Here is a 15,421-nt window from a genome sequence, read left to right on the forward strand (position 1 = left end):
TTAGGATAGACCATCTAAAGCAGGGCTTTCCAACTCTGTTCCTGGAAAGCTACCCTCCTGTAGGTTTACACCAGGGCCTCCAACCCTGTTGAAATGAAAACCTACAGGAGTGTTGCTGTCCAGGAACAGTGTTGGAGGGCTCTGGTGTAAACCTACAGGATGGTAGCTCTTCAGGAACAGGGTTGGAGGGCCCTGGTGCAAATCTACAGGAGGGTAGCTCTTCAGGAACAGGGATGGAGGGCTCTGGTGTAAACCTACAGGAGGGTAGTTCTTCAGAAACAGGGTTGGAGGGCTCTGGTGTAAATCTACAGGATGGTGGTTCTTCAGGAACAGGGTTGGAGGACCCTGGTGTAAACCTACAGGAGGGTAGCTCTTCAGGAACAGGGTTGGAGGGCCCTGGTGTAAATCTACAGGAGGGTAGTTCTTCAGAAACAGGGTTGGAGGGCTCTGGTGTAAATCTACAGGAGGGTGGTTCTTCAGGAACAGGGTTGGAGGGCTCTGGTGTAAACCTACAGGAGGGTAGTTCTTCAGAAACAGGGTTGGAGGGCTCTGGTGTAAACCTACAGGAGGGTAGTTCTTCAGGAACAGGGTTGGAGGGCCCTGGTGTAAATCTACAGGAGGGTGGTTCTTCAGGAACAGGGTTGGAGGGCTCTGGTGTAAACCTACAGAAGGGTAGCTCTTCGGGAACAGGGTTGGAGGGCTCTGGTGTAAATCTACAGGAGGGTGGTTCTTCAGGAACAGGGTTGGAGGGCTCTGGTGTAAACCTACAGGAGGGTAGTTCTTCAGAAACAGGGTTGGAGGGCTCTGGTCTAAATCTACAGGAGGGTGGTTCTTCAGGAACAGGGTTGGAGGGCTCTGGTGTAAACCTACAGGAGGGTAGTTCTTCAGGAACAGGGTTGGAGGGCCCTGGTGTAAATCTACAGGAGGGTGGTTCTTCAGGAACAGGGTTGGAGGGCTCTGGTGTAAACCTACAGAAGGGTAGCTCTTCAGGAACAGGGTTGGAGGGCCCTGGTGTAAATCTACAGGAGGGTGGTTCTTCAGGAACAGGGTTGGAGGGCTCTGGTGTAAACCTACAGAAGGGTAGCTCTTCAGGAACAGGGTTGGAGGGCCCTGGTGTAAATCTACAGGAGGGTGGTTCTTCAGGAACAGGGTTGGAGGGCTCTGGTGTAAATCTACAGGAGGGTAGTTCTTCAGAAACAGGGTTGGAGGGCTCTGGTCTAAATCTACAGGAGGGTGGTTCTTCAGGAACAGGGTTGGAGGGCTCTGGTGTAAACCTACAGGAGGGTAGTTCTTCAGGAACAGGGTTGGAGGGCTCTGGTGTAAACCTACAGGAGGGTGGTACTTCAGGAACAGGGTTGGAGGGCTCTGGTGTAAACCTACAGGAGGGTGGTACTTCAGGAACAGGGTTGGAGGGCTCTGGTGTAAATCTACAGGAGGGTGGTTCTTCAGGAACAGGGTTGGAGGGCCCTGGTGTAAATCTACAGGAGGGTGGTTCTTCAGGAACAGGGTTGGAGGGCTCTGGTGTAAATCTACAGGAGGGTGGTTCTTCAGAAACAGGGTTGGAGGGCCCTGGTGTAAACCTACAGGAGGGTAGTTCTTCGGGAACAGGGTTAGATCTAGAGTATGTGTTACCAAGTCCAAACCTTTGTACTATGATCTAGTCGCCAGTGCCACCTCCTCCTGTTCACAATGTTACTCCAAGAAACCTAGCTTGGCATTATAGACCGATAGGCAAACATACACTACGCAATTGCACACACACATACACACACCCATAGTGAGTCATTAGCTGTGTTTGTGCTCCCCTCCCCCTCTTCTCCTATGCACTGCTTCTGTCTCTGCTGCTGAATTCTGATGGCTTCAGTCCAACATCGCCAGTACCAATAATAAACTCCATATTCAAGAGGAGGTTCTGAGCAGAGAGTGTGTGTGTGTGTGTGTGTGTGTGTAAAATGAGGCGCATTCTTATTTTTATCCTCCTTTGAAAGGCTTATCTCCTATATATTACATTTTAGGAACAAATTAAGTGGAAGCAAATTGAGAAGCTTATCATTTCCATAATCCCCCCCCCCTCCTCCCGGGCATCTTCGGGTGCGCAGACCAACTAACACTGGTTAACCATTTGGTTGATAATCCAAGTTCCATAGACATTGCAGTGATAGCTAGCTCTTTCACACACACCTTTTCAAGCTGGTAACAACTATGTCGAAGGGGGACACCATTGTATACAAGTGCTGGAACGGGCAACTCCACCTATATAGCCATCACTCAATAACGGAGGCTTGTTGGTTAATGAGGATCATTCATGTAGGCTGGTTGGTCAGAGGATGGGAAGGAGGCTGGTTTGTCATAGGATGGGAATGGGGCTGGCCGGCAAGTGAGGCAGGCACGTCCAGTGCTCTCTCTGGGAGAATTTATAGCTGTGTGAATGAATGCCGGCCTTGAAGGGTCCCTGGGGGCAGAGTACTTCAGCTCTGCTCAATGGAGCAGTGTGACCACAGGGATGGAGTGTAGTTGGCTGTCTGGGTAATATTGGCTGCTGGGAATGTTTTGGTCAGGGCACTGATCAAAGGTCAAATAGGGGGTGATTATATTTGGCATGTTTCACGGCATGTACGAGTGTGAGGTGTGAAATGGAAAGGTGTTTTTTGCTTATCCCAACTCCCCCTGAGACACCGTCGGAGAGAGGGGTCACGGCCAGGGATCCGCCATTAGTGACGGCAACCCTGAAGCATTTAGGGTTAAGTGCCTCGCTCAAGGGCAGATCGACTGATTTTTTTTACACTTTGTCGGCTCTGGGATTTGAATTAGCAACTACCTGCCTCCCTACACACAGTAGGCTGGCTACCTGTTGAAAACAATGTGGTGGAGATCAGTTACAACTCAATGGGGATGTTAGATTCAGTGTGTGTGTGTGTTTAATTCCAATCCACTTTCTTCCAAAAATGTGTACTACTGTCAATAAGTCAGTCAGTAAGTACCCAAAAACATTCTCAACAATGGCCCCTAACCACACGGTTACTGATGGCATCCACTGTTCATTTGATAAGACAGCCACAATCTGCAGTAGTCAAACAGTTTACTGTAGTCAAATGCAGCTCCTGTGAGCTGTTCTAGTCTGTTGGTGTTGAGGCAGAGTTAATATTTGATGGCACTAGTGAGATGACAGTTCCATTACAGGTTATTTATGAGGGCCAAGTATAATAGATATGCAGATACCACAGCATAGCACTGTCAGCAGTTGTAGAAGCATCGTCTCGATTGGGAGTGTGTGATGGGTGTGGAGAGTGTGTGAGGGGTGTGGGAAGTGTGTGAGGGGTGTGGGGAGTGTGTGATGGGTGTGGAGAGTGTGTGATGGGTGTGGGGAGTGTGTGAGGGGTGTGGGGCGTGTGTGAGGGGTGGGGGGGTGTGGGGCGTGTGTGAGGGGTGTGGGGTGTGTGTGAGGGGTGGGGAGTGTGTGAGGGGTGTGGGGAGTGTGTGAGGGGGTGTGGGGGTGGAGAGTGTGATGGGTGAGGGGAGAGTGTGTGAGGGTGTGGGCGTGTGTGAGGGGTGGGGCGTGTGTGAGGGTGTGGGGAGTGTGTGAGGGGTGTGGGGCGTGTGTGAGGGGTGTGGGGCGTGTGTGAGGGGGTGGGGAGTGTGTGAGGGGTGTGGGGCGTGTGTGAAGGGTGTGGGGGTGTGTGTGAGGGTGTGGGGCGTGTGTGAGGGGTGTGGGGCGTGTGTGATGGGTGTGGGAGTGTGTGAGTGCCACACTGTGTAATAGCAAGCAGGGACTTGAGAGGGTGGAATTTAACTTCTTCTGTTTTACACTTGTGTCCAGATTCTTACATTTACATTTACATTTATGGACGCTCTTATGTGGGTGTGTGTGAGGGGTGGGGCGTGTGTAGGTATTCCTGGAGGTGTGTGATGGGTGCGTCGTGAGGGAGTTTGGGAGCGAACAGTTTTGACTGGGCTGCGCGGGAACTGTACTTCCTGTGTGGCGAGCAGGCCAGAGGTGGATGAACGCAGAGGGTGTAGGGCCTGGGAGTCACAGCTCCGTAGGCAAGCACCATGGTCTTGTAGCGGTGCGAGCTTCAACTGGAAGCCAGGGGAGAGTGGGAAGGGCGTGAGGGTGCAGTGTGTGCCTGGAGGGGTGTGAGGGGTGGATGTTGTAGAGCATGTACAAGAACGGGGGTGGCTTCAAAGCTGCCACACTGAATGTAATAGCAAGCAGGGACTTGAGAGGAAATGTGCCGCACTGGCGGGTGAATTTAACTTCTTCTGTTTTACACTTGTGTCCAGATTCTTGTTAACCTACTCTAGTCATTCCATAGAAAGAAGGCCTTTTAGCTGAATTGTTAATAGCAGTGGAAACTAACGTTAATTGCAACGAGAGAAGTGTACTCTCATTTGTTTCTTCCGGTAGTCAGCATCACACAGAAGGTTTGTGATCTAGAAGAGATCATTTCCACTTTATTGACTATCCATGTAGTCTATCAGCTGCAGTATGCCTTACTGCTTGTCTTATCATGAGCTGTCTGTTGTATATGTACAGGGATTTTTATTCCATTGAAATACTTGGGTCCAAACAGTGTAAACTTAAGAGACTTAAAATCAGACATAAAGTACACTATATATACAAAAGTATGTGGACACCCCTTTAAATGAGTGGATTTGACTATTTCAGCTACACCCATTGCTGACAGGTGTATAAAATAGAGCACACAGCCATGCGATCTCCATAGACAAACATTGGTAGTAGAATGGCCTTACTGAAGAGCTCTGTGACTTACAATGCTGTATCGTCATAGGATGGCACCTTTTCAACTAGTCCGTTTTAGAGCTGCCCCGATCAACTGTAAGTGCTGTTATTGTGAAGTGGAAACATCTAGGAGCAACAACTGCTCAGTCACAGAACAGAGTGCTGAAGCGCATAGCGCATGGCCGAGCAGCCGCACACAAGCCTAAGATCACCATGCGCAATGCCAAGCGTTGGTTGGAGTGGTGTGAAGCTCACCGCCATTGGACAATGGAGCAGTGGAAACACTTTCTCTGGGGTGATGAATCATGCTTCAGCATTCAGCAATCCGAAGGACAAATCTGGGTTTGGCGGATGCCAGGAGAATGCTACTTGCCTGAATGCATAGTGACAACTATAAAGTTGGGTGGAGGAGGAATAATGGTCTGGGGCTGTTTTTCATGGTTCTGGCTAGGCCCCTTAGTTCCAGAAGGGAAATCTTAACGCTACAGCATACAATTACATAGACGATTCTGTGCTTCCAACTATGTGGCAACAGTTTGGGGAAGAACCTTTCCTGTTTCAGCATGACAATGCCCTCGTGCACAAACCAAGGTCCATGCAGAAATGGTTTGTCGAGATCGGTGTGGAAGAACTTGATTGGCCTGTGCAGAGCCCTGACCTCAACCCCATCGAACACCTTTGGGATGAATTGGAATGCCAACTGCATGCCAGGCCTAATCCTTCAACATCAGTGCCCGACATCACTAATGCTCTTGTGGCTGAGTGGAAGCAAGTCCCCGCAGCAATGTTACAACATCTAGTGGAAAGCCATTCCAGAAGAGTGGAGGCTGTTTTAGCAGCAAAGAGGGGACCAACGCTATATTAATGCCCATGATTTTGGAATGAGATGAACGACGAGCAGGTGTCCACATACTTTTGGTCATGTAGTGCATGTAGAAAAGATAATGGACCTATATATTCTGAAACTAATATAATATTTTTGAGAACTGACAATTACCATAATAAAAGCTGGACAGTCAGGGAAAATTGAAAATTCCGAAAACATAGAATAAGCAGTATCTTATTTAACCAGTATTGATTTTGATTTTTGAGCAAAAGAACACAGCCATGGCAAAATGCACAGAATTACAGGAAATTAGCTTTAAAACTGAAACAATTTCTTTCAGCTCCATAGAGAAATGTTGAGATTGGAGGAAATAGGCGTTCAAAGGTCTCTTTATACCACCAAGATGGGGGCTTCTTTTCTCTAAAATTCAGCGGCACCAACAGGCAGACAGCGCCCATTGCCACACTGAAACGCCCACCACCTAAGCCTCTTTTTTATCCATAAAAAAGCCTGATATAGTGGAGCTGCAGTGCTGGTGACTGAGGACTAGCATAGTGGAGACAAGTACACCTACTTTTGACCAGAGCCCGTCGGGAAATAGGGGGCTGTTTGGGACACAACTAGTGGGTCACATGATGGATAGATACACTTACAGAGAGAGCCGGCACAATGCTTAGTCATGATCAATCATCTCCCGCACTCCTCCGCTGTCCCAGAGGTCATTTGGTCCTCTAACACTGTCTGCATGTTAAATATGCACCACCTTTCATCTCCGTACAGTCAGTGACTGAGGAATAATAATGGATGATGCATTATTCATATTGTCAGTTACACCACAACAATCCCTCATTAAATATCCCTCAGTGCTAGGTCTGTAATTTGTATTGAAGATTTTGTGCCAATTTGTTGCAAAGATGAACTCACTCACTCTCTCTCCAGCTTACTCTTTTACTCTCCCTCTTTCAAACACCAAAAAGATAGATATTTGTCAGCCAGCCAGGCATGACAAAGTGACACCCTTTCACCCAGTGAAAAGCAGCTGTCCAGTGGTCTACTGTATGAGCTGTATGACACAGTGATTGATGCTGTTAAACTGAGGGGAGCATTATGTCCCTCCCTTTGACAGAGAGAGAGCTCAGCCCAGCACAGTAGCAGGAGGGGCAGGCAGGCCAGATAAGCATCACGTAAGAGCACCCTGCAGCCCGGGAAATGATATTAGCTCTGATCTGACAGCCACAGACCTCATGCTCACCAGGAAGCCGCTGGTCGCCATGGATACGGGATGGCTCCCCCGGCCCATGTTGTCATTGGTTTCTTCGAGGTGGACTTGCTTATTGGCTATTAATGAGGAACAAACAACTACTGTAGCCTGTTTACGTTTGCAATAATTGTCCCCCACTAAAATGCCAAAAGCAAGGGGAGATGCTGTATTCTGTTAGTTGTTAGTAGTAGATCTAAGTTTGTTTATTATAGGGTTAGGAACACAAGGTTAAACAGGTTCCTCAAATATCCAATAAGCAATTGTGTTAGGTGTAGTGTGTTAGATTTAGTGAATGACAATTTTACCTTCCTCAATTTTTACCCCTCCATTTCATTGAATCACTAACTGCTGGAGAGTCTGGATAGAACTTACACTAACCGCCTACTAGTGTGTAATTATTAGTGTAATGGGTTGTCATTATGGACGTTTGATTGAAACAAATGATTAGCCTTCACAGTTGGTTGGGCCTTATTGTTGTCAATGGGAAAAATCGCCACTATTAATAACCATTAGACAGATGCACTACTTTCGACCAGGGCTGATAGGGGGATAGTTGTGTACTATGTAGGGAATAGGTTTCCATTTGGAATACAGACTCTGTGTTCCTGAAAGGTCACTCCGCTCAGAATGTCTGGGTGGGACGGACTGACCCAGCATTTTAAACACAGATCTTGTTTCACACTTGGTTCTAGAATCTTCACTGATCAAAACACTCTGTCACAATGCTTCAACAGAATACCCTCCCCATGACGTCCCTTCCTTCCCACAGTATTTCTGTCAAAATGGCCTAATCTTTCATTCTCCTCTCATGTGTCACTTTTTCTTCCCTCTCCCCCAAAAAGGCATTTAAAAAAAAAAAATTTAAGTGATCAATTATTTTTGAGTAATCGGATACTATATCTGATCACACTATTTGGAGAGGCTCTATAGATGTTATCAAACTATTAACTGCAACTATGTTGAACATCTATAATGTTTGGCCATTAGGTTTCCCATCAACTCAATGTAGTACTATATAATCTACAAAAATGACATGAAACGGTTTCCCAATCTGGCCCATTGATAAGATAGTTGTGGCTATCATATGCCAATTATCCTTATGTATCATGCAGTAGTCATGTGCAATTAAAAACAGTATATACAGTGCATTCGAAAAATATCCAGACCCCTTGACTTTTTCCACATTTTGTTACATTACAGCTTTATTCTACAATTGATTAAATCGTTTTTTCCCCCTCATCAATCTACACAAAATACACCATAATGACAAAGCAAAAATAGGTTTTTAGAAATGTTTGCAAATATTACCGTTCAAAAGTTTGTGGTCTTTAAGAAATGTCCTTGTTTTTGAAAGAAAAGCAAAATTTTTGTCCTTTAAAATAACATAAATTTGATCAGATATACAGTGTAGAAATTGTTAATGTTGTAAATGACTGTTGTAGCTGGAAGCGGCTGATTTTTAATGGAATATCTACATAGGCGTACAGAGGCCCATTATCAGCAACCATCCTGTGTTCCAATTGCACGTTGTGTTAGCTAATCCGAGTTTATCATTTTAAAAGGCTAATTGATCATTAGAAAAGCCTTTTGCAATTATGTTAGCAAAGCTGAAAACTGTTGTTCTGATTTAAAGAAGCAATAAAACTGGCCATTAGACTAGTTGAGTATCTGGAGCGTCAGCATTTGTTCGTTCGATTACAGGCTCAAAATGTCCAGAAACAAAATACTTTCTTCTGAAACTCATTAATATATTCTTGTTCTGAGAAATGAAGGCTATTCCATGTGAGAAATTGCCAAGAAACTGAATATCTCATACAATGCTGTGTACTACTCCCTTCACAGAACAGCGCAAACTGGCTCTAACCAGAATAGAAAGAGGAGTGGGAGGCCCCGGTGCACAACTGAGCAAGAGAACAAGTACATAAGAGTGTCTAGTTTGAGAAACAGACGTCTCACAAGTCCTCAACTGGCAGTTAATTAAATAGTACCCACAAAACACCAATCTCAACATCAACATAATTTACAACTTTAACAAAGTCTACATTGTATTTCTGATCAATTTGATGTTATTTTCATGGCCCAAAGATGTGCTTTCTTTCAAAAACAAGGAAGTGTAGTGTATATATAAAAGAAATACTATCACATTTACATAAGTATTCAGACTCTTTACTCAGTACTTTGTTGAAGCACCTTTGGCAGTGATTACAGCCTCGAGTCTTATTGGGTATGACTCTACAAGCTTTGCACACCTGTATTTGGGGAGTTTCTCCCATTATTCTCTGCAGATCCCCTCAAGCGCTGTCAGGTTGGATGGGGAACGTTGCTGCACAGCTTTTTCAGGTCTCGCCAGAGATGTTCGATCAGGTTTAAGTCCGGGCTCTGGCTGGGCCACTCAAGGTCATTCCGAGATTTGTCCCACTCCTGTGTTGTCTTGGCTGTGTGCATAGGGTCGTTGTCGTGTTGGAAGGTGAACCTTTGCACAAGTCTGAGGTCCTGAGTGCTCTGGAGCAGGTTTCCATCAAGGATCTCTCTGTTCAAGGATCTTTCTGTTCATCTTTCCCTTGATCCTGTCTAGCCTCCCAGTCCCTGCCACTGAAAAACATCCCCACAGCATGATGCTGCTACCACCATGCTTCACCGTATCGTTGGTGCCAGGTTTCCTCCAGACGTGGCGAATGGCATTCAGGCCAAAGAGTTCAATCTTGGATTCATCGGACCAGAGTATCTTGTTTCTCATGATCTGAGAGTCTTAAGGTACCTTCTGGCAAACTTTTACTGAGGAGTGGCTACCGTCTGGCCACTCTACCATAAAGGCCTGATTGGTGTAGTGCTACAGAGATGGTTGTCTTTCTGGAAGGTTCTCCCATCTCCACAGAGGAATTCTAGAGCTCTGTCAGAGTGACCATCGGGTTCTTGGTCACCTCCCTGACCAAGGCTCTTCTCCCCGATTGCTCAGTTTGTCCGGGAGGCCAGCTCTAGGAAGAGTCTTGGTGGTTCCAAACTTCTCCCATTTAAGAATGATGGAGGCCACTGTGTTCTTGGGGACCTTCAATGCTGCAGAAATGTTTTGGTACCCTTCCCCAGATCTGTGCCTTGACCCAATCCTGTCTCAGAGCTCTATGGACAAGTCCTTTGACCTCCTGGCTTGGTTTGTGCTCTGAGATGCACTGTCAACTGTGGGACCTTATATAGACAGGTGTGTGCCTTTCCAAATCATGTTCAATCAATTGAATTTACCACAGGTGGACTCCAATCAAGTTGTAGAAACATCTCAAGGATGATCAATGGAAACAGGATGCACCTGAGCTCAATTTCCAGTCTCATTGCAAAGGGTCTGATTACTTATGTAAATAAGTTATTTTGTTTTTTATTTTTAATAAATGTCCAAAAATTTACAAAAACCTGTTTTCGCTTTGTCATGGTGGAGTATTGTGTGTAGAGGGAAAAAAAATATGTAATACATTTTAGAATAAGGCTGTAACGTAACAAAGTTTGGAAAAAGTCAAGGGGTCTGAATACTTTCCGATGGCACTGTATCGAGGCTTTTGTGCTTTAGCTGCATGTTGCTTTCACTTATTACTGTCCAAGGCACCGTTCAATGGTGGGTTGTTCAGGACCTTGGACAGCTTCCCCGCAGTCTCTTAACCACACCACATTCTCCGGTTTCAAGTAAGAGGAGGGCTGATAAAATCTGTCAATGTTTGCGCTGGCTTTATTTTGACTGAGTAGATCAGGGTAATTCGTGCAGGTGATTGCCGGTAAATCATTCAAGAGATGCTCTCTTTTTAAAATTAACATTACCGGAATTTCTCAAATACATTGCTGAAAAGAACTGCATTTATACGTTAAAGTGCAATTATCTTTCAATACTTAACTGCATTTTGTCTCCATTGGCACCAATACTAGCAGATGTGGTACTATTCCCAGGGAAATCATTTCAGCAGAACCTCATGGCCACTAGGGTGGCGCCTCACGTTTGCCCCGTGCAATTTGTTACGAGTCCTCTGTTATTTACACCTCTAGTTAGGGTCGTTGAAGTGGCCCTGCGCATGCCATCTCTCACCAACCTAGCCATTCACTCATCCACTCTTAACTTGTTGGATTTGATATCTGCATTTCCACCTTCTGGATTACTGAGTTTCTTTGCGCAGAGAATATGAAAGGATTCAACGAATTAAATTAGCTTTAAGGGCGTAACATTGTTAGTTCCATCATTCTTTCCAAACAATAATTTGATGCGTATCGATTATTTGCTTTTCACAAGTTCGCGTGTGGGTATTTCTTCCATATATTTTTCGTGAGTAAAGTAAATTATCACAACGATACCTATTTTTCACCGGATGATAATGGTTATTCCTATTCTCTGACCTCTATTGAACATAGCCTACTATCCATCACCAAGACTGTTGCGTTCTTCCAGAGACAACACACGGTGCAGGCTACTCATCGGATGACTGTCCGCTGCAATCCGTAGCCTATCAAGTGCCTTCTTTTATTTTCGGCAATGCAATAACGTTTTGCCGTGCCTTTAACCGTGGTAAAACTCAAGAGCAATAACGCAAGTTGAGGAAACGAACAATGTAACACCCACAGTGTCCGACAGGTAAGTATAAGCTTCGTTTTGTGATGTGGGCTCAATTATCGGACGACGGGAAATAGCCTACAACATTTTGAGATATTCTATTCGTTCTGTGTGGTAGCGTTTGTTTATTGTCTCCAGAATATAATAAAAATGATTCATGCGGCGATGTGGAGAAATGTGACTTTATAGTGTGCCACCTGGCAGGATCAAACATTATAGGCTAATGTGGCTCTCTTGAGTCTATTTCTGCACGTATTTGAACGTGAAATGTGCCTGTTATGGGTATCAGTAGTTGTCGATGAACCCGAGACGATTAAAACCCACTAATTGTAGAATGTAGCTGAGAACAATATGAAACTCAAGGTATAGGCTACCATATCAACCTATACCTCACATTCGATTTAAGTATTACTGTGAACTATGTTATGCTTAAATAACAGTAAATAACAGCTCTGACATGTATCCCCCCCCCCCCCCCCAAAAAAAAAAATCCAAAACATTGATTTGTACTTTGGGGACACAGTGCTGCTTGCATGACTGTCATATTGAAGAGGATATTAGTTACACAGACACACACACCCACAAACACACACACACACACCCACTCACCCACAAACACACACACACACACACACACACACACACACACACACACACACACACACACACACACACACACTCACCCACTCACCCACAAACACACACACACACACACACACACAGTCAAAATGAAGTGGTTATGCTGCAGGTCTGGATGTTGAGCCCACTCACTGACAAATGAACACAGAGAGGGGAAAAAGACAAGTCAATAAGAAAGGATTATTAAGATCGCCTGTCCTCTCTCTGACTCTATCACGCCATCTCACCCTTATTCTTTCACCTTCAGCAGAGGCAATGCTGCAATGGACTGATTTCCCATGGGACTCTGCAGTGTTGTCCATATGTGGCTAACAGGATATGAGATCAGAAGATAACAGCTACAACATAGAGAGGATATGCCATGTCATACTGTAGGCTACTTACAGTGCAATCCCATTGGCTTCTGTTGATGGAGCTGATAGCCCATGTCTTGAGTGAGGGTTTATTTTCATTTTTTAGCCATCTTTTACGGCACAATGCATCACTGAGCTTTTTCACTAGCTACCAACCAGTGTTTAGAAGTGCAGTCAATAACTTGATGATACAGTATTTATCCATGTAGAAACTCATTAGAAGTGTGGTGAGGCAGTGAGTAATTACATCTTAATAAACGATCATGTTTTGAAATTGAGAATAAGGTTATTGTAGTAAAATAAATCCCTGCACTACTCCCCTCTCCACCATCATTACATAAACATTCCTTGTGTTCTAAAAGTTCCATATCTCTCATGTCAAAGTCTCTCTCTGGCATTTTAACTTCTGAGACCTAAGTGATGATTTAAAATACTTATTCAACTGGTTGTTTGGATCCTGGATGCTGATTGGATGAGCAGCGTTTCCAAGCCGTGCTGTATTGGCGGTCAAAGGCACACCTATGCCTGCTACCAGTTGATTACTGTGCCTCCAGAAGAATATCATGCTCATGTAGCATTCCGAATCGTCTCCTGCAGCAGGGGGGGTTAATGTAAGCCTCGCTGTCTGCCTGTCCGACCTCGGAAACAATCTGCAGCAGGGGGGGTTAATGTAAGCCTCGCTGTCTGCCTGTCCGACCTCGGAAACAATCTGCAGCAGGGGTTAATGTAAGCCTCGCTGTCTGCCTGTCCGACCTCGGAAACAATCTGCAGCAGGGGTTAATGTAAGCCTCGCTGTCTGCCTGTCCGACCTCGGAAACAATCTGCAGCAGGGGGGGTTAATGTAAGCCTCGCTGTCTGCCTGTCCGACCTCGGAAACAATCTGCAGCAGGGGTTAATGTAAGCCTCGCTGTCTGCCTGTCCGACCTCGGAAACAATCTGCAGCAGGGGTTAATGTAAGCCTCGCTGTCTGCCTGTCCGACCTCGGAAACAATCTGCAGCAGGGGGGGTTAATGTAAGCCTCGCTGTCTGCCTGTCCGACCTCGGAAACAATCTGCAGCAGGGGTTAATGTAAGCCTCGCTGTCTGCCTGTCCGACCTCGGAAACAATCTGCAGCAGGGGTTAATGTAAGCCTCGCTGTCTGCCTGTCCGACCTCGAAACAATCTGCAGCAGGGGTTAATGTAAGCCTCGCTGTCTGCCTGTCCGACCTCGGAAACAATCTGCAGCAGGGGTTAATGTAAGCCTCGCTGTCTGCCTGTCCGACCTCGGAAACAATCTGCAGCAGGGGTTAATGTAAGCCTCGCTGTCTGCCTGTCCGACCTCGGAAACAATCTGCAGCAGGGGTTAATGTAAGCCTCGCTGTCTGCCTGTCCGACCTCGGAAACAATCTGCAGCAGGGGTTAATGTAAGCCTCGCTGTCTGCCTGTCCGACCTCGGAAACAATCTTTCACTTTTGAATTTCAAGCTTTTTAGCACACACAGGAGAAACGTCCTCTATCGTGTCGGACCGAACAACACCATTTACCCATGACTGTATTCACGATACAGCACTTCCTCTTGTGCCTTTTTGCTTACATACAACACTTTAAGTGAGGTGAGAGTGCAGTCGGGTTAAAACGTCTCATTTACCAGAGGAGGATAGTCAAAGATCTCAGGAGAGAAGACTTCATTGACCACTAAAGCAGCTACTGTAGCTAGCTGATCTAATAGCACTGATATACATTCCCTTCATACATGAAACCAAACGGTAGAACATACTCTATTAGTTGCTCCTCTGGTTTGTAAATGTAATGAACTATTTTAAGATATATTTTCCCCAAGAAAAGTTACAGAATATATACTTGATGATATCCCCTTCTGGATTGGTATCTGGTATCTCCCATAACTCGCCCTAGAGAAGGAAGCACTCTCTCAACCTTTCCTTTTGGTCAGGTTTTCCAACCACCTCCTGACGTTGCCATAGATGCATTCCGTTGTAGAACAGGTGGAGATGAATGCTTTTCCAGGGAGATTGAATACCTTGCCAAAACTACTCTGTGATTAAAAAATATAATATTGCTAGATTGATATTTAAAATATTGAAAAGCCAAGATTTAATAGTTGCAGGATCCTGGTGTTTCCAAGTGCAAAGTTAGAGATGGATCTATCAAAAGATGAATGTCATTATCTAACAATGAGTGAGAGACCTTGTGGGCTGAGTGGGAGCATTCAAAACACAAAGAAACCACAGGGTTTCTTCATCAGTTGTAATGTAATTGGACAAAGAGTAACAATCCACTGTGTTAGCTGGACGGCTGCTTGGCCAGAGGGGAACGAAAATAGACTATTATTGGAGATCAGTTCTGCTCTGTCTGTCCAAACATACAAACCTTGACACGACAGGCAAAGCGCACTTAAGATTTGCACCCGTCTCTATAAGATTTAAAACAAATAGAATAATTAACGTTCAATCAAACATGGATGTTGTAGGTCTTCCGCATTCGGGGTAAGAATTTAGATTTTATCCGTGTGAAACGACTGTGGTGGGTTCTTCTCTTTCTGTTTGCACGGCAGCTTTTGGGGTTGGTGAAAGCACCATGCTGCTCTGCCGAGTGCTCAGGGCCATCTGCAGTACGAGTACAGCAGCAGAGCATTGAAACACTGCCAAGGTGAATGAAGACTGTCAGGCCAGAGTTGGAGGCAGAGCTGGGGGCAGATCCCTGGCACAGCACCTCACCAGGACCTGCCTCGCTCTTGGAACACTACTACTGTACTTAGGAATTGTTCGTTTATCTAGGGTGTTGCTGTTTTTACTCCAGAACAAGGAAACCTTCTCAGAAACACAGTTCAGTTGTTCTAAGCTGATGTCAAACGTGCAGCCCTCTGCTTTCCTCAGCACCCAGGTAGGTGCTTGGCTGTACATTGGCAGGAGAAGAGTTGGGATGAGTTACCCCAGTGTTGTTAAAAGTGATTTGAGAAAGCCTCGTAAAGAGCTGTGTCAATGCAATCCCCCGAATGATCCATCTGTATCCAACTGTCCAG

At 45.5% G+C, this 15,421-nt stretch overlaps 2 protein-coding genes across 2 annotated transcripts in view; one reads left to right on the forward strand and one right to left on the reverse strand.

Moving 5' to 3' along the window:
- LOC135564567 (uncharacterized) lies at positions 1-6,840 on the reverse strand. The gene is made up of 4 exons (XM_065009923.1): positions 6,799-6,840; positions 3,970-4,077; positions 3,233-3,749; positions 1-1,274 (listed from the first exon to the last, which is right to left on the reverse strand). The coding sequence occupies exons 1-4, from the start codon at positions 6,838-6,840 to the stop codon at positions 1-3; spliced, it is 1,941 nt and encodes a 646-aa protein (XP_064865995.1).
- A 4,082-nt stretch (positions 6,841-10,922) lies between these two features.
- LOC115109082 (protein FAM163A) overlaps positions 10,923-15,421 on the forward strand; it is a 30,873-nt gene continuing 26,374 nt past the window's right edge. Inside the window, exon 1 of the mRNA XM_029633662.2 lies at positions 10,923-11,431. The gene's annotated coding sequence lies outside the window, so the exon portion shown is untranslated. The remainder of the gene's footprint in view (positions 11,432-15,421) is intronic.

Source organism: Oncorhynchus nerka, linkage group LG25, assembly GCF_034236695.1.
Source record: "Oncorhynchus nerka isolate Pitt River linkage group LG25, Oner_Uvic_2.0, whole genome shotgun sequence".
Lineage (NCBI taxonomy): Eukaryota > Metazoa > Chordata > Actinopteri > Salmoniformes > Salmonidae > Oncorhynchus > Oncorhynchus nerka.